Source organism: Antechinus flavipes, chromosome 3 (genome assembly GCF_016432865.1).
Source record: "Antechinus flavipes isolate AdamAnt ecotype Samford, QLD, Australia chromosome 3, AdamAnt_v2, whole genome shotgun sequence".
In the NCBI taxonomy this organism is placed as follows: domain Eukaryota; kingdom Metazoa; phylum Chordata; class Mammalia; order Dasyuromorphia; family Dasyuridae; genus Antechinus; species Antechinus flavipes.
This window is the reverse complement of record NC_067400.1, coordinates 171826837-171853301: the sequence shown is the minus strand read 5'-3', so window position 1 is coordinate 171853301 and position 26465 is coordinate 171826837. Positions and strand designations below refer to the sequence as shown.

Below are 26465 nucleotides of genomic sequence, written 5' to 3'. Positions count from 1 at the left end.
AACCACTGCAGGACTTTTTTTTCCTTTCTTTTTTGCTTTGAGTTATGTCAGTTTGGGATTTTGGCTTTGACATACCTGGTACTTTTTCCTTTGGAATTTCAATCACAAGGTCATCAGGGTATGCTTTTCTTTTTACCTTTATTTTGCCCTCTTGTTCTTTCAAATAGATAGCGTGTAAATACAGAGTGCTAAACCAAGACTCAGGAAGAACTGAGTTACACAACCACCATTTGCCTTGGTTTCCTCACCTGTAAAATGGGGAATAACAATAGAAACCACCTCCCAGGATTGCTATGAGGATCAAATGAAACAGTAAATGTAAAGTGCTTATTAGCTTTTAACATGTAGTAGGCACTATGTAAATGCTATTATGAAGACTGAAATAATATAAGCTAAAAAAAAAAAATCATGGTTTTCACGAAGTCCAAGTGACCCCCAAAATTAATACTCTGATCTTGATCGGTTGTTTTTTATATTGAAGAAATTTATTTTTGTTCTAATATTTCTTCCTTTCTCATGTAGTCCCTCATTTTTTGATCTAGTTTAGGCTTCAAGGATCTTTTACTCTGTAAATTACTATTTTCTCTTCTAAACTATTTATTCTTCCAATTTTCTTCTAAAGCTTTTATTTTCTATTTTATCTTGTTTCATTTCTCCCAGGGATTTATGTCCTAATTGTGGAAGTTCATCTTTTTCTTGGAGGGAACTATTCTTGTAGCTTTTCTTTTGAGTTCTTTTTGGGGATTTACTTACAGTAATTATTGATGCTAGCAGTTTTCTTTGATATACTCATTTTTTCTTTACTTCCTGAATTGTGGTTTTTATACTGGAGCCAGCCTCTGCCCTCTGATATACCTTTGGGTTAATATGGTGCTGTCTCTGGGGTTCCTGTACTGAGCTCTTTTTGTTGAGTTATATATCCCCTTGAATCTTGAAAGTTCAGAACATTAGCTCTTCAGGTTCCAATCTGAAAGGTACTAGGGAACCTCCTAGGCCTGCAGTACCTTTCTGACTTCCCTGATGCTTCCCTGGGGAACTGTTTCTTCCACCGAAAACAGTCTTGCAGAGCTTGACAGCTACTCTGCTTGGCCAATGGTTTTGCTCCTTGGGGCCTCCTTTATTTATTGGCCTCAGGCTTCTAGCAGATCTCCTGTGCAATTCTGGGGTGAAAAGTCACTTACTGTAGTTTTTCATTGATTGTTATTTGTTATGGAGAGAACTTCAGGATTTTGCTGGAGTAGGCACGTTGTCAGTTACCTTCCTTATTACCTTCAAGGACTATTATCTCAGAATTGACTTGCTCCACAGAGATTTCCCATGATTTCTTGGCGTAATCTTGTTTTCTTTCCAAACATTCCTATAGCATTTTGGCTGACCTTTCCTTTAATCTCTTAATTCTCTATCTTATATATGACCAGTTCAGTCCAGTACATCCCTAGAACTGTAGAATGAGAGTCTGGGGGCTGAAAACATTTCATTTTTGTCTTTTGATCCCTATTACTCAGCACAATGCCGGGAACATCATGGGCACATGTCTTTTAAATAAATGAATATGATTAAATTACAAACTCTTTAAGGATGTTTCAATTTTTTATCTCTTTATCTCCAGAGTCTGGGAGAATAGAATAATTCTCTAATCCTTAAACTCTATAAAATCACCAGATTCCATTATTCCCTCAAGCTATCATTCTCTACCTCTCTTCTCTTTCCTAGCCAAATTCCTAAAACAACACAACCTTCTACATTTGTTGCTTTCACTTCCTCGCTTCTCAACTATTTGCAACTTAGTTTCTGACAATATCAACTCAGTCAAAAATAGTTATCTCCTTTACTGCTAAATCTGATGGCATTTTCTCCCACCTCAAGATTTTCATGACCTCTATATATGACAGCAAGGACTATCTTCTCCTGGACCTTTTTTTCTCTAAATTTTGTGATACTACTTCTCCAGGTTTTTCTACCTCCTATCCAATCATTTCTCAGCCTTGGACCATCACCCCTATAGTGCCCGTTAACAATGGGTATACCCTAAGGCTATGTTCCTGATACTCTTATCTCTATATTCTTGTCTAGTGATCCCATAAGCTTCTAACACAGGTTTAATTATATGTTTATAATGACAACTCTTTAAACAACCAACCTGAGTACCAGTTCTGTATTATCCATACATCCATAATATCTCATTCTCTCCTTTTTTGTGTGTCTTTACATTACCAGAAAATAGTCATTAATGATCTTGTTTAACAACCCAAACAGTCAAAAGAAAATTAACTTAGCCTTTTATTATATTTAAAGAAATTTCTATTGTGCATGAAAATATAAAAGTCTAATATTAACTCATTTAGAAGTAGCTTGACATAGTGGTTCAAGTATTGGGCTTGGGAGTCAGAAGAGCTAGATTTGAACTCTGCCCCAGACACTGTTTTAATCAAGGACAAGTGATTCAATCTCTCAAAGCATGCTTCTTCAGTGGAAAGTAGGGATAAAAATACTTTCACTATCTACCTCACAAGGTTGTTTTGGGTCAAGCACTCTGGAAGCTTAAAGTAGTATATCAACATGAGTTATTTTATTATTAGCTTTCTGTCTTAAATTGTGGCAATGTTCTTGTCCTAGTCTTACTAAAATTGAACATAAGATCTAAACAGTCTTTAGAGCACAACAATGGGGTAGGCAATCAAGTTTCTAAAAGAATAGAATACTACCCTATCCTCACGTTTCCTTTTATAAAGCAAAGAGAAAGAAAACCCCATCAGATCTGGGGACTGGTAATGTAAAAATATTCTTTTTCCCAGACTGCTACTTTAATTAAGAGTCTGGAGTCTCAGTACCTCTATTTTATTCTAAAATACCGAGTTAAATATCTTAACTGACCTGATGTTTGTCTTGGTTTGATGATACTTTAGTAAAGACCAATATTAAACAGCTCCTGCTAATGAATAATATAAGATATAGCTAATAATTATGTGAACAAGATTTATTACAACAGAAGGGAATATTGCCTGCTGCTACACAAAGAGCGGCTTTCAACACACTTTTAATTACAATCATTGTCAATCAATAAATTGGCCATTTCATTTTTAAATCTTTGTGAAGCAATATTACTTTGAAAATGCCTTTCTAGTTTTCAGAGAGAAGATACAGCAACTTATGTGATAGTGTGAATATCATATTATTCAAGAGTACAAAAAGAATAACTTTCTCCATAATAGGCATGTATTCTAATACAACGCAAGTTATTGGGTCAGAGGAGGCATTGCACAGCAAAGAGTAACACATGAAATGATGATTAACTTACTATTAATTTTTATGGAGAATGCAGAAAGAACAAACCTCATTGCTTGATAAACCACAGAATTAATTTGGAACTTCATTAAAAATTTCTTTTTTGACAGTTCTATAATCTGGAATTCATGGAAATGACTATCCTAGAACCCCAATCTCTTAATATGATTCAGACCTGAATCAATTTTTATTTTAAACAATAATGGGGGTACATATATGCAAATTCTATTGATAATTAACATTAAACTCAAGAAAATGTATTTATTAGGAATGTGTTTTATGAACAAACAGTATAATTTCTATTTAGAATAATCAAAACACCTGGCCATAATTCATGGAGATTTATTCAAGGGGGCTTAAAAATATCTGGGATTCTTCTTCATGTTAGATAAACTTCAACATTAGATGACTGGTTCACTACTTTCAAATTATGGCAAGTGATGCTATCACCTACTTGAAACACGACTCAATATTTCTTTGTCACCAATTTTGAGAGGCTTTTGACAGATAATCTGGCTGGGCACTAAATACCAACAACCAAATTTCTCAATTAAAACCAACTGCATTCTTATTGATATGGTGGTGAAATGCAAATATATATATATATATATATGTAAAATAAAACCCCAAAGAGAATTCCACAGCTATAAGAAGCCATATGGATGATTTTACATGAAACAATGAAAATGTAATTATAAACTACTTATTTTAAGTGAGGAAAATCCTGAGAAATAAAGAGATTCACACAGTTCTCAGGCAACTTTCTCTTTTCCCCATGGAAAAATAACATGACCCTCTTTATATTCAAATATTTAATATGATGAGCCACATTTTATTGGAACTTGTATCACATATATTTTTTAGTTATTTTGGATACTAAATAACAAGACTGGTTAAAAAAATTCCTTTGGAAAGATTATGTTGGGAAATATCAGATGGGGGAAAGTATACTATAGATTAAGTAGCCTGAAAAACAGGAAAAAATAGTATAGTTTTAAAACATTGTTCAAGTAATGAAAACTTATACATAAAGTTAAGTATGTAGTAGATGCTTAATAGTTGCTTGTTATTGAGTTTTCAAGCTAATTGTTAATATTGTATTAAAAAAATCCTCCACTAAAGAGTCTCAGTTCAAAACATCATTGTGGGTCAGGTAATCCAGGGTTTTCATAAATCAAACAGAATATAGTCACTCTTAGCTCTCTACCAAAATGAAAAGGTTTGGTAAACTGTAACCTGAGGCTGTTTGAAGAGACTAATCATCAAAGACAACTGAAGGATAAAGGGTTTTTGTTTGTTTGTTTTTTTGGCCAGCAACTTTGGAAACTTATCCACACTAAAGAGAATTAATGTTGGACTGATACCAGGATCTATAGATGAAATTAGGGATACCTGAAGTACAGAAGTATATTTGAAATTATTTTCAATATTTCCCGAGCTAAGTTTTAGATGGTTTAAACAATTCCTTTGATCTAAATTTACCAATATAAATTATTAGATTACCGGGAAAAAAAATTGCTTTTGAAGATGAGTTAAAGAAGTGTTGAGTCAATTGAGACTCCATTGTGCTTATTTAATATCTGGGATAAAAAATATAGAGGAACCCTGATATTTTATGGGATTTCATTACAATTAAACCTTCACTATTACAAGAGAGGCATTCATAAATTTCCTCTTAAGTGTTTCTGGAGCACCAACATGATTCTGCATAAGATGCTGAAGAGATAACTTTCCAGACAAATTAGTCTGCAGAATTTCTGTAGGAAATCCAAAGTTAACTTCTTAAAATCAATCAATAAGCATTTATTAAACAGACTATGTGCCAGGAACTGTGCTAGGTATCAAAGATAGAAAGACAAAAAAGAAAAACATAAATTATTGCCCATTGAGGCACACATTTAGGGCCCATTTTTTGAGACAAGAGTAGTGCTTTATATCATTACTCCTAACTCTACCTCCTATTGCTTAATTTCTACGAATTCCAAGAAATTTCATTTTCATTGCTATTCTATATACCACAATGTCAAATTCTTGCAATGGTGTAGAATATTCATAGGCTACTATCCAAGGTAAAATCTTCAAAGAATTTAGATTTATAGGCTGCATGCATAGTAAAAAGGGATATCCTACTTATCAGATACATTTTATTCTGGGGGGATGTTATTATTAAGATCTAAATCTTGATACAGACTTCCTAAAATGCTACCTGCTGGTGACTTCATTTTCATTTCACAAGTTAGGTGGAAGTTACAGTTTGCCTACTGACCTAAGACAACCTCTCCTTACGTCTCTCTCTCTCTCTCTCTCTCTTTTTTTTTTTTTTTACAATGTTGCATGTTTAAAAAATATTTTTAAGTATTTTAATACTTAAAGTGAAATAAATAAAACACAATCATGCAGCACTATAAAAAGAATTTACCCCTATGTAGGCAATCTGCAGATTCCAAAAGAGTTCTATATCATTTCTGACATATCACCAGCAAGATTATGCTAGGTGTCATACTAAGCAGGAAAAGGAGCTTTGGATTAGATCTGAGCATCATAGGCCTGGAAAAAAAAAAAAAAAAAAACCACAGTAAAGGAAAGATATTTAAAACAGGTGTCCTCAATCCTCTCCTCTTGCTTCCAATTATTAAGACAATCCACAAAGAAAAAAGTATAGTGAGTAATTTCTTCCCCAAATTAAAATTCTATCCATTGCCAATGTTCAAACTTCCAACAAGCGACTCCTATTACTCTTGCACCAAATGCAATGAAAAATTTCAGACTTCTTACATTTGCTCAGAGGGTTTATTTATATTAAATCTCTGAAAGAGTAAGATCTTTTTGTGTCATGATAAAATTTACTTTTTTAATAGTACACTTTGAGAAAGAAAATGTGAATATGAAGAGTTTTGCTCATTCCCTAAGCTATCCAAATAATGAAGCTTTCAAAATTGGCATTAAAAATAAACACCCTCATAATCAAGTTTAGCATTCTGCAAGTAGAAGAATAACTGACATTTTCAATTCAACAAGTATCAACATTTTACCAAAACTCTACCCCACTGACAACATTTGAGCACTTACCTGGTAGAGTTCTTCAAGATTATATTTAATGGAGGTGCTACTTTGTATGGCTCTTACTGCTTCATGAAGTTTCTGCCATGTATCCTGAGTATAATTATCTGGCAATTTCGGTCTGTCTGTAAAAGCATTTACAAAATAAATGGAAAACAATTTGCTTACAGCCAATCATTTTAAAAAGCCTACCAAACTGTGCATCCAAAACACTGGGCATGTTAGGTTAACGCAGAAATTAACCTCTAAATTGGGAACTATTTTCTATGTCATATCTAGCGATGATGATTCTTAGGTTAAGGTAAATGTACAAGCAAAATGCAGGCTTGTAGTTTTATTTTATTTAAAAACATTTCCTTAATAAAGATATAAATACATTGGGTTCCAAATAATGACCAGTTAATAAGTACTTGTTTTAAGTGTTCAATAATGGATAGATTACCTTGGCTCAATTAATAATATGTATTGCATATTAAAAATGCCTATTTGCTACCACTATAGTTAGTTTGTATAAAGTAGTAGAAAAAGTAATCACTACATCACTACATACAATGATCATTACAGAAAGTAGTAGCTCTGTCTCCTATAGTAATACTGAACAATACTGAGTGATATTTTTTGGGAGGGATGGGGAAATAGTCTGGGTTATAATTTCCTTGATAATAGGGAACTCCTGGTGTGCAAATTTCCTTCCCAGGTGTACTCCTTAGAAATTTTAAGGAGTTTGTAGAACACTAAGAATGGGTGATTTGCCCATGGTCACATTACTAATATGTGTCAGACACTGGACTTGAACTAACTCCAAGGTCAACTATCCACTGAACCTTTGCTTCACATAATTAACAGGCCCTCATAGACATATCAAATCTATGGTGTTTAAAACTCACTCACCAATTCTATAAGAAAAAAGAGGAAAACCGCTTAAGATATTGATAAAAACAAAATTAACTAAACTACACGACCAAATTACTTGTTTTATTCAGAAGCTCAGACTAGCCAAACGAGTTTTAAAGTCAAAATGTTCTCTAAAGGGAATAATGAGTAATTATTGTCCAGATCTAAAAAAAAAAAAAAAATTGAGAGCCTTAAGACTCTACTTGGACTCTAATGAACCTTAAAAACGCCTTTGATTCATCTAGCTTTAAAATCACGAAGTTAAAAACGACCATTTTTATTTCTCCCCACAATAGAAAATGTATAATCACTGTTGGGACTTAAAACCCTTAGCACCTGTAAAGGTTTACTGACATTTCTGTATGGTCCTGGAAATAGAATCGATTGCATGATACCGGCAATACTACACATTGGGAAATAATTTTAAGGCATAACGACAAACCAAAGTATAGGATACTAAAGGTGCATTTACAGTACCCGTTAGCAACCTCTTCCTTTTCTGATATATTATTCTCTCTACGTACGAACCTACCAAGATAACTGGAGGGCCTAAGTCCAGACCCCTAGGAGAAGCGACTTAGGGGGCAGGGGCTGGGGTTATTTCTGACAATAAGAAAGGAAGAGGAGGATTATCTCTCTGCCAACAAACTGGAGTGGGAGGGCCCTGGCCGACAGTGAGGTCACCAAAGGTCACTGCAGCGCGTGCAGGCGGCGGCCCTCCTCGGAGCCCCTTCCCCATTGGCTGCCGCTGAAGTCATGCTGCTCCGGGATTCCTCTAGCAGCGCGGAGCCGACCTAGCGGGCCGCCGCCGCTCGGCGGAGGACGCAGGAAACCTACTCCCCCCCCTTCTCTTTCGTACTCCCGTGAAAAAACACGCTAATATCGTCGCGGATCTCCGCCTCCACGGCGCGCGCGCCGCCGCGGGAGTAGGGGAGATGGGACGGGTCAGTCAGAGAGAAACAAGCTCCCCTCCCCCTCTCCCTCGGGACCCTGGGGGTGGGGAGAATGGGGAGCAACCCCGACGCGACAGGGCCCGACCCGTCCCGACTATGCCTCCCCTCCCGCCTCCCTCCGCGCCCTCACCTCGTTTGCACACACTTACCTACCTCTGAAATTTTTAATCACTAATTTCTTTGAGGAGCCGCCACTGCCCCCGCCCCCCCCGGGTTTCGTGGCGACGGCGGCCGCCGCCAGGGAAGCGGGTTTCGTGAGGCCATTGGTGTGTCCAACGAGAGCCGAAAAGTTCCCCTTCTTGGGGGTCTCGTCTGCCATGTCTACTGCTGAGAAAACAAACCCGCGGCGGCCGCTCCGCCCCCCCACCGGGCCCCCGTTCCCTCCTCCTCCGGCCGCGGCCCCGGTTTCGCTTCCTCCTCCTCCTTCCCCCAATGCCCCGGTCTCCCCGCCTACTTCTCCTCCCCCCGCCCGGTGCCCCGATCCCTCCTCCGGAGGTGAGAACTAGGCCCCGGAGGGGGACAGCTCAGGGAGTTCCAACCAATCTCCTCCGGGAGACCACTGGGGGGAGGGGAGTTAGAGGGGATGGGGGAGGGGGCGGTTCTCTACTGGTCCTTTTCCCCTCCCGCTTCTCCCTCGCAAGTGAACGGTGCTACTACCGCCCAGCTACGAGGCTGAGGACCTGACTGGTACACAGCTCGCCCCGTGTCTTCCCTGCCCGACCCAGGGTTCCTCGTCTCCTCCCACCGCCCCCCCCCTTCCTCCTCCTACTTCTCCCGGAGGTTCAAACCTCCCAGGCGCCTCCCTGCTTCCACCAGCTGCCTCTACTTTTAGCTGGGCCCGGCCCTTCTCACAAGGTGGCACCTCCTTCTTCTCGGAAGAGCAGGAGAAATGGGGCCGATAGAGGAGGCCTCAGAGCGTCGAGTTGGGAGAAGCAGCCGATGGGTAGTTAGCCCGCGACTTCCAACGGATCCCCAAGAGGCCACACTCCTCGGCTTCCTCCCCCTCCCCAACACACACGATCCCCACCCCCACCCCCCCACCAGCCCGGGTGACTTCCGCGCGACGCCCCACGAGCCTGCCTCCCACGTGCCCTACCCAACCGTCAGTCTCCTCCTACACGCGCTTACACACAACACTCTCTCTTCCTATTGTTCACCTGGCCCGCCTCCCCACCCCTTCCCCTCCTTCCTCCCTTCCTTAAGTGCGACGGATGCGGACGCCTTATTCTTCGCAGCGACCATTGTATGTTCCCATCTCAGCCCTTAGGGCAGTGATAGTATGTTTTACACGCGGGAACACGAGCCTTCTAGATTTTCCAGCTGGTGAGAGTGGCCTGTTAGTGGTGGGAAGGCCAAAGATGGTTAAGGAATCCCCCTCTTAACGACCCGCCTGAGTAGCCGTTCTGCCGGGCACGCCCAAAGGCCGGACCGCCCCTCAGGCAGCCGCCATTCCGGTGACGTAATGGTGGGGGCTACCACAAGGAAGATGTGAATAGGGGGTGAAATGGGGTAGGTAGGAAAAGAGCCTATATAAGGCGGCGGGCTTTGTCACAAAAGCATTACACAATGTCATTTTTAAAAATTTAATTCGCCACAAGTCGAACTTATAAACAGCTTCGGATATTACCTCAGCCTTAATATGGACCCAACCCTAAAGTCACGGTCGCTGAGCAATTTCAGAGAAGCTCAAGAAACTTTAGGTCCCTGTTCCTACCCGCCTCCGCAGCCGCGATCTGTGATTCCCAACCCAGTCCTCAGAGAAACATGCAGAGATCCCTCCCTCCTGCTTCCTCCCCACCTAAGTGGTGGCCACTTAGTGCATCCTTAGCCCAGCACTCCGAGCTCCCCACCCCACCTCCCGTCCAGGCCCACAGGTTCAGACAGACGCCTGAGCTTCCGAGGCAGGTCGAGAAACATGCGCGCGCACATGCGTCCAGCAGGTCTCCAGAAGAGAGGCAAAAGGGGCGGAGCTCCCAGAAGGCGCCTGGTCAGAGGAAGTGACGTCCATTCCACGCGTAACCTTTGACCTTGACCTCTTGGAACTGAATCCGTGCTACTAACCTGTGGTTTGGTCCTGCGCGATTTCTATCTCCTTTTTCCCCTCCTCCCAACATTTTTTAATTGGGTCGAGAAACCTGTACCCTCCATGGCGCACATCACTATCAATCAGTATTTACAACAGGTAAATTCCCAGCTATAGGAATCCCAACTGGGCCGGGTCGGGCCGGGGGAAAGGGGGAAAGGGGCGCGGTCGCTACCGAAGATGCCCCTCGGCTCGCTTCCCTTTTTTTTAAGGGCTGGTGCACGAGCTCTTTTGAGGGGTTTGTGACTCCACTTTCCTGGATGACCCCGCACGAAGCCCTTCTCCTCAGGTTTCCTTGCTCTAGGAAGTCAACTCATTTTTTAAGAAATGAGAAAGAGGAACGGTGAGTGAAGAGAGAACCTCGAGTTTCAGGTAGTTCTTGGTCTTTTCCTAAATTTATTTTGGGCATTTTGTGTTTCCATTTGTCCTCTATGGCCGATGCTTGATGCAATTCATTCAAATCCAGCTGCCGTGTGTTTTCCTTTACATCTTAATAAGCGTCCTCTGTAGTGTTCTGGTTCTGTTTTCTTGGTTCTGTCTGCATACAAATCTAACAGTCTTTTTTTATTCTGAATTCGCTGTTGCTTTTATCTTTTTTAAGGGCACTACATTCATATACTAAGGTTTTGTTCAGCTGTTCACCCTTTGATAGGTGCGATATTTTGTTTACACTTTTAATTCCATAAAAAATTGTCAAAAATGTTTTGGTACATAATGGGATCTTAACGGGTTTTACCTCTTTGGGGTATATGAGCAGTTAAGGTTGGGTCAAAGGGATTGAATTGGTGACTTTTTTTTTTAAGCCTATTTCAGATTATCTTTAGAACATTTTGGACTAATTTGTGACTCTCCCAAACAGGATGTTAATAGCTGTCTTCTCTCATAGCCTCTATTAGCACTGGCTATTTTTTTTTTTTTATCATAGAAGCTATATTTTCATATTATAAAGTAGGGGGTTATTAACCTGAAATCCGTGTACTTTTAAAAAAAGAGTTGATAATTATATTTTAACTGGTTTCATTTGAGTTCTCTGAATTTTATGCATTTGAAAACGTTCCAAAAAGGGATTAATAGTTTTCATTAGACTACTGGAAGGGACACGCACAAAAAAAAAGGCTTTCCTTTTTTTTGGAGGGGGTCATAGATGGTTGGTGCTTTTCCAAGCACTTAACTCTCATCAAACTGACCTATTTGCTGGCCCTTACACAGCGTTATTTTTTACCTCTTTTTATTTCTCTTCAGTGCCCAGTATGTACATTTTTTTCCATCTCCACATCTAAAAATACTGTTTCCTTCAGAATTCAGTTCAAGTTTCTGCACTAGGTCTTTGCTGATCTTATATTTATTTTGTATGTGTTTATTTCTATCTGTTTTGTCTTGTCTATATGGTTCCCTCTCATGCCAATACATGCTCCTAAAAATCAGGGACTGTTTTGTGTCTGTCTCTCTAGCACTTGGTCCATGCCAGGCATATAGTAGGTGCTTAAATGTTTGTTAATAAGATTTATTTTGAGGTCTGGGCTGCTTGTGATCATTGGCAGTCCAGTATAATTTCTCTTTTTTTTTTTTTTTTTTTTTTTTTTTTCAGTATAATTTCTCAAGTGCAGTTCAGTTTGTCTCTTCCTATTCAATTCTGGATGTTTGTTCTAGTTAGCTATCCAATTAGATATATAGCTATAAATATGCACTCATAGAATAAATAAACTTCCCTTCACCTGCATGTCCTACTCTAGATAATGGAGATTCTCTTTTGGTTTTCTCTCTGTTGATTGTCTAGCTAGTCTTTAATATCAGTGGTTTCATTGAGGAGGCCCAGTACTAATTGGGGGGATGTTATAACCAGAACATGTCTTCAAAGAAGAGAACCCAGCCAGCTATAGAAACTTTCTTCTAGATTCTTCCCAGGCCATGTCAGTGACAGACACCTTTTGTGAGGATGTGTCTGAAAACTGGAGGATGATTAAAGTTGCTTCTAATTTTATTTATCAAGGAATCTTGTGTGATTTTAACATTTGTTTGTGGGATCAAAATTTTTTTGTGGGTTTAGTAAAAAGAGTGGAGATTTATATTTCTTACATTTTTCTCAATTGTGTGACTGCACTACTTTAGAAAATTATTTGCACAAGACAGCCCTTTTTTTTTTTCACCAAGGATTTGCAAATAATATTACATGTTATGTGTTTAGATCATTTTGTTAGTAATTTAAATTCATTTGATTTCTCTTTTTTTTTCTTTGATAGTGATGATCCTCTATTTTTTCTTTTCATTTTGGCATTTCCTCCACTTCTCCCCTTGTTGTCATTCTGTGAAGGAAATATAAACTTTTTACTAAAAAAGAAGCTTTTTTGTATTTTTTTGCACTTACAAAAATATATTATCCATCTTTAGTTTGAAATTTTATGGATCTTATTTAGCTTAATTTTTTTATGCACCTAGAATGCTATTTTTAGTGGGTTAGAAAACATGCATAATTTAAAATTTGCCAGTTACCAATTTTATTTTGGCAGAGAAGGCATTTTAAAACATTTTTTAAAAAATTACGAACTTAACACGAGCATTTCAATATTAAAAGAACAAAAAAGGATTGTATAAGAAACTGAACTTGTTACATGGTTTAAATATATATACAATTATAATATATAAACATAAATATGGAAATTTGATAATAAAATTACGTGTTTGTATCTCATTTTGTGCTAGGATAATAGGATCATAGATTTAGAATTATAAGGGAATTTAGAGGCAAAAAGTACAACATTATTTTTTACAGGTGTGGAAATTGAAGGAATAGAGGATGAGAGAGTTACATAGCTACTATTTATTTACCTGAGGTAATCTTTGAACCCAAATCTTCCTGATTCCTTATATTGGAACATAAGTAGTTTACTCTTTAGTGTGTATGATAGGTTTACATATTACATCTTTTAATACTTTTCACTTCTGTGAAACTTTGTAGTTTCTACATAGCTTTAGTGTTTTCGTAAGGAATATTTAGGTGATGCAAAATATATACATATATCTTTAAATCTTTAGCTATAGCTCTATATCTGTCTATATCTACTATGTACCTACCTATCTATCCACGATTCCTATGTAGGATCGTATTCAGTTTGGTTGGGTAAATTGTATATTTGGTTTTAAGCCTATATCCTTTGCCTTCTCAAATGCTGAAATGTTGTATTTCAAGCTCTATTTCTTTATAATAGTTGCTGCTAAATTATGTGTGATTTTATTTGTGGATCCACAGTACTTGATTTTTTTCTTTTTGACTATTTGCGATATTTTTTCTTTAACCTGGAAGCTCTGGATTTTGGTTATGATGTTTCTGAGTTTTGTCTTTTTTTTTTTTTTTTTTTTTTTAATTTTTTTATTTAATAATTACATTATATTTACACTCATTTCTGTTCCGATTTTTTTTTCCCCTCCCTCCCTCCACCCCCTCCCCTAGATGGCAAGCAGTCCTTTATATGTTGGATATGTTGCAGTATATCCTAGATACAATATATGTTTGCAGAACCGAACAGTTCTCTTGTTGCATAGGGAGAATTGGATTCAGAAGGTATAAATAATCCGGGAAGAGAAACAAAAATGCAGATAGTTCACATTCGTTTCCCAGTGTTCTTTCTTTGGGTGTAGCTGCTTTTGTCCGTCATTTATCAATTGAAACTCAGGTCTCTTTGTCAAAGAAATCCACTTCCATCAAAATATGTCCTCATACAATATCGTTGTCGAAGTGTATAATGATCTCCTGGTTCTGCTCATTTCACTTAGCATCAGTTCATGTAGGTCTCTCCAAGCCTCTCTGTATTCATCCTGCTGGTCATTTCTTACAGAACAATAATATTCCATAACATTCATATACCACAATTTACCCAGCCATTCTCCAATTGATGGGCATCCATTCATTTTCCAGTTTCTAGCCACTACAAACAGGGCTGCTACAAACATTTTGGCACATACAGGTCCCTTTCCCTTCTTTAGTATTTCTTTGGGATATAAGCCCAATAGAAACACTGCTGGATCAAAGGATATGCACATTTTGATAATTTTTTGGGCATAATTCCAGATTGCTCTCCAGAATGGTTGGATTCGTTCACAACTCCACCAACAATGCATCAGTGTCCCCGTTTTCCCGCATCCCCTCCAACATTCATCATTATTTTTTCCTGTCATCTTAGCCAATCTGACAGGTGTGTAGTGGTATCTCAGAGTTGTCTTAATTTGCATTTCTCTGATCAATAATGATTTGGAACACTCTTTCATATGAGTGGTAATAGTTTCAATCTCATCCTCTGAAAATTGTCTGTTCATATCCTTTGACCATTTATCAATTGGAGAATGGCTTGATTTCTTATAAATTTGAGTCAGTTCTCTATATATTTTGGAAATGAGGCCTTTATCAGAACCTTTAACTGTGAAAATGTTTTCCCAGTTTGTCGCTTCCCTTCTAATCTTGTTTGCATTAGTTTTATTTGTACAAAGGCTTTTTAATTTGATGTAATCGAAATTTTCTATTCTGTGATCAGTAATGGTCTCTAGTTCATCTTTGGTCACAAATTTCTTTCTCCTCCACAAGTCTGAGAGATAAACTATTCTATGTTCCTCTAATTTATTTATAGTCTCGTTCTTTATGCCTAGGTCATAGACCCATTTTGATCTTATCTTGGTATATGGTGTTAAGTGTGGGTCCATGCCTAATTTCTGCCATACTAATTTCCAATTATCCCAGCAGTTTTTATCAAATAATGAATTCTTTTCCCAGAAGTTAGGGGCTTTGGGTTTGTCAAACACTAGATTGCTATAGTTGACTATTCTGTCTTGTGAGCCTAGCCTTTTCCACTGATCCACTAATCTATTTCTTAGCCAATACCAAATGGTTTTGGTGACTGCTGCTTTATAATATAATTTTAGATCAGGTACAGCTAGGCCACCTTCATTTGATTTTTTTTTCATTAATTCCCTTGAGATTCTCGACTTTTTATTGTTCCATATGAATTTTGTTGTTATTTTTTCTAGATCAATAAAATATTTTCTTGGAAGTCTGATTGGTATAGCACTAAATAAATAGATTAGTTTAGGGAGTATTGTCATCTTTATTATGTTCGCTCGGCCGATCCAAGAGCACTTAATATTTTTCCAATTATTTAAGTCTGACTTTATTTGTGTGGAGACTTTTTTATAATTTTGCTCATATAATTCCTGACTTTCCTTTGGTAGATAGATTCCCAAATATTTTATGGTATCAACAGTTATTCTGAATGGAATTTCTCTTTGTATCTCTTGCTGTTGGGTTTTGTTGGTGATGTATAAAAATGCTGAGGATTTATGGGGATTTATTTTGTAGCCAGCTACTTTGCTAAAATTATGAATTATTTCCAATAGCTTTTTGGTAGAATCTCTGGGGTTCTCTAGGTATACCATCATATCATCTGCAAAGAGTGATAGTTTGGTTTCCTCATTGCCTACTCTAATTCCTTTTATATCTTTCTCGACTCTTATTGCCGAGGCTAGTGTTTCTAATACGATATTAAATAATAATGGTGATAGTGAGCAACCTTGCTTCACTCCAGATCTTACTGGGAAAGGTTCCAGTTTTTCCCCATTGCATATGATGCTTACTGATGGTTTTAAATATATGCTCCTGACTATTTTAAGGAAAAGTCCATTTATTCCTATGCTCTCAAGTGTTTTTATTAGGAATGGATGTTGGATTTTATCAAATGCTTTTTCTGCATCTATTGAGATGATCATGTGGTTTTTGTTTGTTTGGTTATTGATATAGTCAATTATGTTAATAGTTTTCCTAATATTGAACCAGCCCTGCATTCCTGGTATAAATCCTACTTGGTCATAGTGTATTATCCTGGTGACAATTTTCTGTAATCTTTTTGCTAATATTTTATTTAAGATTTTAGCATCAATATTCATTAGGGAGATTGGTCTATAATTTTCTTTCTCTGTTTTCAGCCTACCTGGTTTAGGTATCAGTACCATATCTGTGTCATAAAAGGAGTTTGGTAGGACTCCTTCAATCCCTATTTTTTCAAATAGTTTATATAACATTGGAGTTAATTGTTCTTTAAATGTTTGGTAGAATTCACATGTAAATCCATCTGGTCCTGGGGATTTTTTCTTAGGGAGTTGATTGATAGTTTGTTCTATTTCTTTTTCTGAGATGGGACTGTTTAGGATATTTACTTCTTCCTCTGTTAGTTTGGGCAAGCTGTATTTTTGGAGGTATTTTTCTATTTCATTTAAGTTGTCGAATTTATTGGCATAAAGTTGGGCAAAGTAACTCCTAATTATTGCTCTAATTTCCTCTTCGTTAGTGGTGAGTTCTCCCTTTTCATTTTTAAGACTAACAATTTGATTTTCCTCTTTCCTTTTTTTAATCAGATTTACTAAGGGTTTGTCTATTTTGTTGGTTTTTTCATAGAACCAACTCTTAGTTTTATTAATCAATTCAATAGTTTTTTTACTTTCAATTTTATTGATCTCACCTTTTACTTTTAGAATTTCAAGTTTAGTGTTTGACTGGGGGTTTTTAATTTGTTCCTTTTCTAGCATTTTTAATTGCAAACCCAATTCATTGACCTTCTCTTTCTCTATTTTATACAAATAGGCCTCTAGAGATATGAAATTTCCCCTTATTACCGCTTTGGCTGCATCCCATACATTTTGGTATGATGTCTCATTATTATCGTTTTCTTGGGTGAAGTTATTAATTATGTCTATGATTTGCTGTTTCACCCAATCATTCTTTAGTATGAGATTATTTAGTTTCCAATTATTTTTTGGTCTACTTCCCCCTGCTTTTTTGTTGAATGTAATTTTCATTGCATCGTGGTCTGAAAAGGATGCATTTACTATTTCTGCCTTACTACATTTGAGTTTGAGGTTTTTATGTCCTAATATATGGTCAATTTTTGTATAGGTTCCATGAACTGCTGAAAAGAAAGTGTATTCCTTTCTGTCTCCATTACATTTTCTCCAGAGATCTATCATATCTAGCTTTTCTAGTATTCTGTTTACCTCTTTGACTTCTTTCTTATTTATTTTCTGGTTTGATTTATCTAATTCTGAGAGTGCAAGGTTAAGATCTCCCACTATTATAGTTTTACTGTCTATTTCTTCTTGCAGTTTTGTCTTTTTTTAAAATTTCTGATAAATGATGGGTAGTTTCTATTTCTACTTTGTCCTTTGCTTCTAAGGACAAATTTTATTTTATTTTAAAATTTCTTGAAATATGATTTTTAGGCTCTTTTTAGGGGGTTTTGGCATTCAGGTAGTCCAGTAATTGCACTTTTTTCTCTTGATCTGAATTTTATTTTTGCTAAGAAAGACCCTATATTTATTTTCTTTGACTTTGGTTTTCAGTCTTTTGACTTGACTTAAATATTACTGACTTTTGAAGTAATTGGCTTCTATGTGATCCATTCTAATTTTCAGAGAATTTGTTGCTTGAGCAAGGCTTTGTAAGTCTTGTGATGAGCTATTAATTTCTTTTCTAGCTATGTCTTATTGAGCTCTTGGTATCGTCCCAATTTTTCCTGTAGCATTCATTCATAAGAACGTTTTAAACTTAAATTAAAAAAAAAAAACACAACTTAGACCTCTTTTTCCCCGCCAAGAATTCTAATTAAATTTATGCCTAAACTATGTTTTTCTTTGAGGCTTTGCTGGTAGATATTTTAGAAGCATTCTATTGTGTCTTGAGCATCTTGATCATCATTACAGCTTTTTATGATGGTATTCTTTTTTTCTTAGTCTTCCAGCCCATTTTTTTTGACTTCAGACCTGATGTTAGGCTGGACTCTGAGTACTTGTACAAGAAATATCTAGCATAATCTTGTAGTTTCTTGGGGTATTGAGTGCTGGGTCTCAGGGACAACTTAGTGCTTCTAAAGTGGTTTGATCCAGGATAAAATTTGATTTGAAGTCTGCAAATTTCTGACCTGAATTTGGGTCTTGGCAATAGCAAACTACTGGACTTGGTTATCAACAATAGACTACTGGACTTGACTATTATCAGTCAACCTGAAAACTGGTTCAGGAGAATAAAAGTAGGTTCCCCTTTGGTCTGGCATTTTTGCCCTAGTTATTTCCTTACACGATTCAGACTGAGCTAGAAATTAGAATTGATATACCCTGATATGCTTCTGGTTCTGAGCAATGCAACTGCTACTTATTTCTAAACTTGGCTCTTCTCTCTGTGTACACAGCTAAATCTACAACCTCTCTCTACCAAAGAATGCCACATTGGGTGCAGGTCTCCTCCTCAGTCTGCCCTGGATCTGTGATTTGGAAGTATATAATAAGTGACAAAGCTATCAGGTGACACCCATCTGGGACCTCTTCTTGTACTTGTGCACAGCCTCTTTTCTGGTGTAGAAGGGCTCCGTGATGGAATGCTCCTGGCCAGACTCTCGATAGTGTCTGTAAACCTCTCTGTCTTCCTTGTTGAATTGGGCTGGAAGAAAGACTTAATTTTGACTTTTTCTTGGATTTCACCACCAAGATTTGGTCTGTCATGGTTTGTAGATCTGTTTAGAGGACTGTTTTTGGTGTGTGGTTTTTTTTTTTTTTTTTTTTTTTTTTAAGGAGAGGAACCTACCTGTACTATTTCCTGCTAGTCATCATCTCAGTCAAGCTCCTATAGATCAAGAACTTTCCAAGTTGCTTAACTTCTCTCTGAGATTATCTGCATTTTACCCTGTTTATCTTGTTTGTACAGGGTTATTTTCATTGTGAGCTCCACAGAGAACAGAGTTTTTTAGGGTTTTTTGGGAGGCAGGAAGGAGTTCTTCAGCACTTAGCATAGTGCCTGGCACATAGCAGTCACTTAAAATGCTTGTTATTTGACTATCATAGTGACCTTATCCCTAAATAATTGAATGCTCTTAGTAATTGGAATAATCCATATTTCAGTAAATATCTCAAGACTACCATAAGGACTTAATTGAGATAGTATTTTTCCAGTTAACAAAAATCAATTTTCTCCCCACTTGAAAAAAGAAAGAAAAACAAAACATTATACAAAAATAGTTAAGCAATAGAAATTATCGTATTGGTCATAATATGCACGTGTGTGTGTTTGTGTGTGTGTGTGTGTGTGTGTGTGTGTGTGTGTGTGTGTGTGTGTGTGACAGACACTGGTTAAATCATTTGTCTTGAGTCCTCTATTGTACTGGTTCAGAATTAAATCTTTTTTAAATAGTTTTCAGCATTCACCTTTTTTTTTTTTTTTAAATTTTATTTTATTTAATAATAACTTTATATTGACAGAATCCATGCCAGGGTAATTTTTTACAACATTATCCCTTGCACTTGCTTATGTTTCGATTTTTCCCCTCCCTCCCTCCACCTCCTCCCCAAGATGGCAAGCCGTCCTATATATGTTAGATATGTTGCAGTATATCCTAGATACAATATATGTTTGCAGAACCGAACAGTTCTCTTGTCAGCATTCACCTTTGCAAAAACCTTGTGTTCCATTTTTTCCCCTCCCCTAGACTGCAAGCAATCCAATATAGGTTAAATATGTACAGTTCTTCTAAACATATTTCCATATTCATCATGCTGCATAAGAAAACTCAGATCAAAAGGGGAAAAAAACACGGAGGAAGAAAAAGTAAGTAAATAACAAAAAGATGAAAATATATTCTTTGATCCACATTTAGTCTCCATAGTTCTCTCTGGATGTGGATGGCACATTACAAGTCTTCTGGAAATGTCTTAGATCACCTCACTGTTGAAAAGAGCCAAGTCCTTGACAGTTGATCATCACATCTTGTTGATGTGCAATATTTTCTTAGTTCTACTCACTTCACTTTTCTGAAATCAGCCTGCTCATCATTTTTTATAGAATAATAATATTCTGTTACATTCATATACCATAACTTATGTGGATTCTTTCCCCTTTTTATGATGTCTGGCATACAGACACTAGTGAAGACACTGCTGGATCAAAAGATAGGCACAATTTGATAGCCCTTTGGGCATACTTCCAAATTGTTCTCTACAATGGTTGGATCAGAACACAACTCCACCAACAATGTATTAGTGTCTCAATTTTCCCATATCCCCTTCAACATTTATCATCATCTTTTCCTGTCATTTTAACCTTATCTGAGAGCTATGTAGGGGTACCTTGGAGTTGTCTTAATTTGGAACTCTCTGATTAATTGTCATTTAGAGCATTTTTTTATGTGACTAGAAATGTCTTTAATTCATCTGAAAATTGTTCATATCTTTTGATAAATGGCTAAAATGGATAAAATTTATTAATTGGAGAATGGATTATATGCTTATTTGAGTCAGTTATCTTTATTTTTTTAGACAACCCTTGGATGGACGTAAATTTTTTTGCCCAAGCTTTCTGCTTCTGTTCCGATCTTGGCTACTATTTGCGTGCATGTGTGCGTGCGTGTGTGTGTGTGTGTGTGTGTGTTTGTGTGTTTGCCTGCATGCGCATTTGTGTAAGAGGTACCAGATGGGTGTCATCTGATAGCTTTGTCACCTACACATTATTTGTCACTTCTAAATCACAGATCCAAGGCACACTGAGGAGGTGATCTCCACCCAATGTATCATTCTTTGGTAGAGAGAGGTTGTAGGCTTAGGCTGTGTACACAGAGAGAAGAGTCAAGTTTAGAAATAAACATGCAAAATCTTTTAAATTTACTAAAATCAAAATTATCCATTTTGTATTTCATAATGTTCTTCAGTCATAAGTTCCTTCCTTTTCCACAGACCTGAGAGGTAAATTATCCATTATTCTCTTCATTTACTTATGGTATATCACCCTTTAATGTCTAAATCATGAACCCCTTTCAACTTTATCTTGTTATAAGGTGCTGGTGTTGGTCAATGCCTAGTTGGAATTTAGTCTTTAAGAGCTGTCTCTATACCACTACCCACTTCTCAGATTGGCTAAGATGACAGCAAAAAATGATGAATATTGTTGGTGAGGATGTGGGAAAACAGGGACACTAATACATGGGTTGTGAACAGACCCAACCGTTCTGGAGAGCAATTTGGAACTATGCTCAAAAAATTATCAAACCTTTTATCCAGCAGTGTTTCTACTGGGCTTGTACCTCAAAGAGATCTTAAAGGAAGGAAAGGGAAAAATGTTTGTGGCAGCCCTTTTTGTTGCAGCAAGAAACTGGAAACTGAGTGGATGCCCATCAATTAGAGAATGGCTGAATAAATTATGGTATGTGAATGTTATGGAATGATTTTTGTTCAATAGGAAACGATCAGGAGGAGGATTTCAGAAAGGCCTGGAGAGATTTAGATGAATTGGTGCTAAGTGAAGTGAGCAGAACCAGAAGATCATTGTACATGGCTACAACAATATTATATTATGATCAATTCTGATGGATGTGGTTCTTCTCAACAATAAGATGACTGATGCCAGTTTCAATGATCTTGTGATGAAGAGAGCCATCTACACCCAGAGAGGGAGGACTGTGGAAAGTGAATGGGGATCACAATATAACACTCTCACTCTTTGCTATTCTTCATTTGCATTTTTTTTTTTTTTATATTCATTTCCTTTCCTTTTTGATCTGGTCTTCCTTGTGCAGCAAGATAATTGTACAAATATGTTTATGTGTTTACATATATTGGATTTAACATATTTTAACATGTATAACATGTTGGATTACTTGCCATCTAGGGGAGAGGATGGGAGGAAGGAGGGGAAAATTTGGAACACAAGGCTATGCAAAGATCAGTGTTGAAAATTATCTGTGCCTATGTTTTGAAAAAATTTTTAAAAGATGAAAAAAGGTACAATAACATTGACCTATTTGCCCCACATCACCACTGACTGAAGAAATTTGTCGTACTAAATAAAGGGGATACATTTTAAAAAAGGAAAGAGTTTTTATGTTCTTAGGTAACTTATTCTGGCTCTGCTCACTTTTCATTAGTTTAAAACAAATCTTCCTAGGATTTTCTGAAACTTCTTCAGCCATCATTTTCTTGTGATGGAGTCATCCACATCCAGAGAGAGAGAACTATGGAGACTCAATGTGAATCAAAGCATAGTATTTTCACCTTTTTGTTGTTTGCTTGTTTTTTTCATGTGTTTTCTTTTTTCCTTTTGATTGATTTTCTTGTGCAGCATGATGAATGTGGAAATATGTTTAGAAGATCATTAAAACAGTAGTATTCCATTACAAGAATGAGCATCTTTAAAACAGATTGGATTGACATTCAAATCCATACTATCTTGTCAGCCTTATTTTATATAGTAATTTCCCATTCTTTCTAAACTCCATTAAAACTGTTTTATTCCCTTTAAATATTCCTTTAGATCTCCTGACTTTGTTTTTTGCTATTCCCTGTGTTTGGACTCTCCTTTCTCATTGTCTTAGAATTTCTATTCATCCTATAAAATGAATTGAAAACCAGTATCTCTCATGAAGCTTCTCTCCCACCCCACCTATTCTCTTTGAACCTTACACAATACTTTGTTTTCTTGAATGTATTTATTTTCTCAATTCTTAATTATTCCTATATGTGCTTTATTCAACTGCTCTTCTTTCAGTTCTATGAGGGAAAGTAAAATCTCTTATCTCTCCTAGTTCTTTGTTGTATTATAGTAACTGCCTAGTAAAACTTATTGAATAATGAATGAGTTTTAAAATAATTCTTGCTAAGAAAATTAATTGAATAGTAGTTAATTGGGGATGTATGTCTGATAAAAGTTAATAACTTGTACAAGTATTAGCATAACTAACACGTTACAAGATACAAGTAACATAACAAGCAAAATAACAAGTACAAGTATATGATTCTTCTTTCATTTGTGTTTTTTTCTTTAATTTTTGTAGGTATATGAAGCAATTGACACCAGAGATGGATTGTCTTGTTCAGAGTTGGTATCTTTTAAGCATCCTCATGTTGCAAATCCCCGGCTTCAGGTAGGTGAAGTGTATTTAGAGGGAAAAAAATAAGAAATAACTATTACCTTAAGGAAAATTCAGAGTTTGAATAAAAGCAGAAGTATTACTATTAAAAGTTCTTTGACTATATAATTTCAGAGTCCTTGTTTCATAGGATCATATTTAGAACTTGAAAGTATCACAGTGATCATTTAGTCCCATGTCTTGATTTTATAAGTGAAAGAGGCTATTTTTCATCTTTACTTTTATCACCAGTAAATAGCTTAACTGGTGTATTCAAAACCTTGTTTCTTAACACTAAGTTCAGTGCTCTTTCCATATACTGTATTGGGCTGTCTCTCTGGCTTCTCAACTCCAAATTTCTTTAAATTTACAGAATAAATATGTGAATACAATTTTAATTTTTCACAAATCCTTATTCCTCAGTTATTTCAGTGAAACAAATCTAAAATTTGAGTAAAATTCAATTCAGCTTTTCAAAAATAAACTCTATATTCCTGATTCTTTAAATTTGTAGCCTTAGAGGAAAAGGAGGGGTGACAGTTGGGGTAGAAATTTCCAAATTACTCTACTAAAAATTTCATTTGGAAGGGATTAAGATAATGTGGCCTTAAATGAGACACCTGCTTTGAAGTCGGAAGACCTCAATTGAATTCTTGTTTGCTTCTAACTTGCTTCTTGACTGATTTTAGTAAGATGTTTTGCCTTAGTGCCTTAATTGTCCTATTTAGAAATGGAAATACTTGATGTATACTCTTGAAGTAAATGTTGTTTTGTAAATATAATTATGTAAAAAATATAAATCACAATATGCAGATCAGTAATTACCAGTGGAAATAATCCTAAAGGAATTTCAATCTTCATCTTGTAGTTTGTTTTGTAAGAGTTTTTAATACTCTGAAGTACTTTCTTACATTTGGGATCTCCCCATGTCCTTTTTACACTTCATTTTTCACCATCAGAATAGCTTTCATAGCTTTGTAGAAGCACCCAGAAGTTGGCCTCAACACTCATCTCCTTTTTTTTCCCCCTCTATGCCTGTATTTTGCAGCATATAGAACCCTGTTCCAAAAATGACATTTGCCTGTAGGTTTTACCATCTAATACAGGCCATTCTGAACAGTTTATTAGCTGGAGTTTACAAATTAGTACAATATTTTGTTGGTTGGGAATGCTGTTAAAGGGTGTCAGGTTTCTTTAATGGGGAGAGGGGCGCTTCATGCCTTCCTTGAAACATTAGAATAAGATGTTGAGAATTTTAATCCTATAAGGTATTTGGGGGGAAAAGCACTTAAAATACTTAAAATAAAATACTTAAAATACTTAAAATAAACTGCAAGTTCAGGTTAAAATTTTTCCTCCTCCTCTCTCCCACCCACTTCACTCCCACCCCGTTCTTGTTCATGCCAGCATATATTGGTTAGTGGAGAATGGTTTAGTTGGTTTTGTGAAATTTGTACTCATTTAACATCTTCCAGAAAGTAAATTAGAAACTGTATCTCTTGAATATTCTGATTGGGGCTTGACTTCATCTTGTACTTACCAGTGACTAAACAATTTTTTATCAGGGTCAACACTTGCTTTTTTCCTGAGTTGGTGCCATTTCTTTTCTCTCTGACTTTTTTTCTTAAACATGTGATGGAGCTTTATGATATTTTTAAAAAGAAAAATCCACATTATAAACTCTTCTAACAGCATGATGCTGTGCTGAATTGCTAGTTCTCTAGGAGTTCTTTTAATATATTGAGGAAGTAGTTTTTCTGATTATCTTCTCTCTCTTTCCTGTAGTCTACCATATTGCTCTTTTACCTTTGTCATATGATTTCTTATTACTTGGAGAATCGACTCTTTTCCATTATCCATATCACCCTACTATATGAGAACATTCTGTGCCTAAGTATTATTTTTATTTTTTAATTAATTATTTTTGGCCACTTTACAACTGAACTGAGACACAAAGAAGTTCACCGATTTGTTTTCATCACATAACTAGGAAATGGAAGAGAGAATTTGATCTCAGTTGTCCAAGAGATCAAGACCAGCTTCCTTATTTACCAACCCTGCTTCCTTGAGGTTCTACTTTAATATTTTTATGAATCTGCTAGAAATGAGTTTGTTCCCTAACTTTGAAGAAAATTAAATTAAATTTGAATCTTAATTCAAAATTCTTGATCTAGTTGCTCTGGAATTTGACTATTACTGTATAATCACAATCTTGAGTTTGTGGGTTATGCTATTCAATATTACAATATTTAAAAGAAATGTAAACGTGGTTTATTTTTAGGATTTCAAAAATTTGATTAAATCAAATTACATTTAATCATTTTAAAAATATGATTCAGTTACTTTTTGTTATTATTTGTGTCACCTTTGTGCCAGATTTCTTTGTTTGGAAGCTGAGAGTTTTTGCATTTTGTTTCAACAACTCCTTATATTAATTCCAGGCATTATTTACCTGATCTTTCTGCCTGTATTCACTTGAAAGTGATTTACCCTTAAAAGTAGACCTTCAGACCAAAGTTTGAAGTTGTTGAAAGAAATTTATTGAAAATTCTTGGTCAAAAAAAAAAAAAAAGAAAAGAAAAAGAAAGTTCTTAGTCTACATTTTGAAAAGTGGGAGTTAGTCATCCAACCATTCTGAAGAACATTTGGAATTATAAGAGCTATAAAACTGCATACCCTTGATTGAGGAGTACCACTATTGGGACTGTATCCCAAAAAAATTATAAAAGAGGGAAAAGGATTCAGATGTACAAAAAAGTTTGTAGCAGCCCTATTTGTAATGGCAAGAAATGAAAAATGAGTGGAAATCATCTGAGGAATAGCTGAACAAGTTATTGTGTGTGAAAGTAATGAAATATTATTGTTCTATAAGAAATGATGAACAGGTTGGTTTCAGAAAAGCCTGGAAAGGCTTAAATACACTGATGCTGAGTCAAGTGAGCAGAACCAAGAAAACATTGTACACAGCAACACATGATTGTTGATGATCAACTTTGATAGGTAGCCCTTCTCAACAATTCGGTGATCAAAGGCAATTCCAACAAACTTTGGACATTCAAAGAGAACTATGGATACTAAATGTGAACGGAAGCATACTTTTATCACCTTTTTTTTCCTTTTTTTTTTTTTTTTTTTTTCCTTCTCTTGGTTTTTCCTTGTGTTCTGATTTTTCCCTCCCAACTTAACTCATGGAAATATGTAAAAAGTGAATGTACTAGTATATCCTTAAAAAAAAAAAAAGTATCTTTTCAAAAAAAAAGAAAAAAGTAA

General features: G+C 36.2%; 2 protein-coding genes across 6 annotated transcripts in view; one reads left to right on the top strand and one right to left on the bottom strand.

Annotated features, from left to right (window-relative positions):
* CUL4A (cullin 4A) overlaps positions 1–10039 on the bottom strand; it is a 62917-nt gene extending 52878 nt beyond the window's left edge. Inside the window, exons 1-2 of one of the 2 annotated variants that reach the window (XM_051984232.1) lie at positions 8346–10039; positions 6355–6470 (exon numbers count right to left, since the gene is read on the bottom strand). In XM_051984232.1, coding sequence (XP_051840192.1) covers positions 6355–6470; positions 8346–8511 — 282 coding nt within the window. In that variant the 5' untranslated portion in view covers positions 8512–10039. The remainder of the gene's footprint in view (positions 1–6354; positions 6471–8345) is intronic. The other variant, XM_051984231.1, reaches the window with a different exon arrangement.
* A 102-nt stretch (positions 10040–10141) lies between these two features.
* Positions 10142–26465, top strand: part of PCID2 (PCI domain containing 2) — a 41654-nt gene continuing 25330 nt past the window's right edge. The window contains exons 1-2 of one of the 4 annotated variants that reach the window (XR_007951753.1): positions 10142–10374; positions 23121–23210. Coding sequence is in view for 1 of the 4 variants with exons in the window: in XM_051984233.1 (XP_051840193.1) it covers positions 10339–10374; positions 23121–23210 (126 nt within the window). In the remaining 3 variants the exon portion in view is untranslated. Of the gene's footprint in view, positions 10375–10433; positions 10648–23120; positions 23211–26465 lie in introns of those variants that run through there. The other 3 variants (XM_051984233.1, XM_051984235.1, XM_051984234.1) reach the window with 3 other exon arrangements.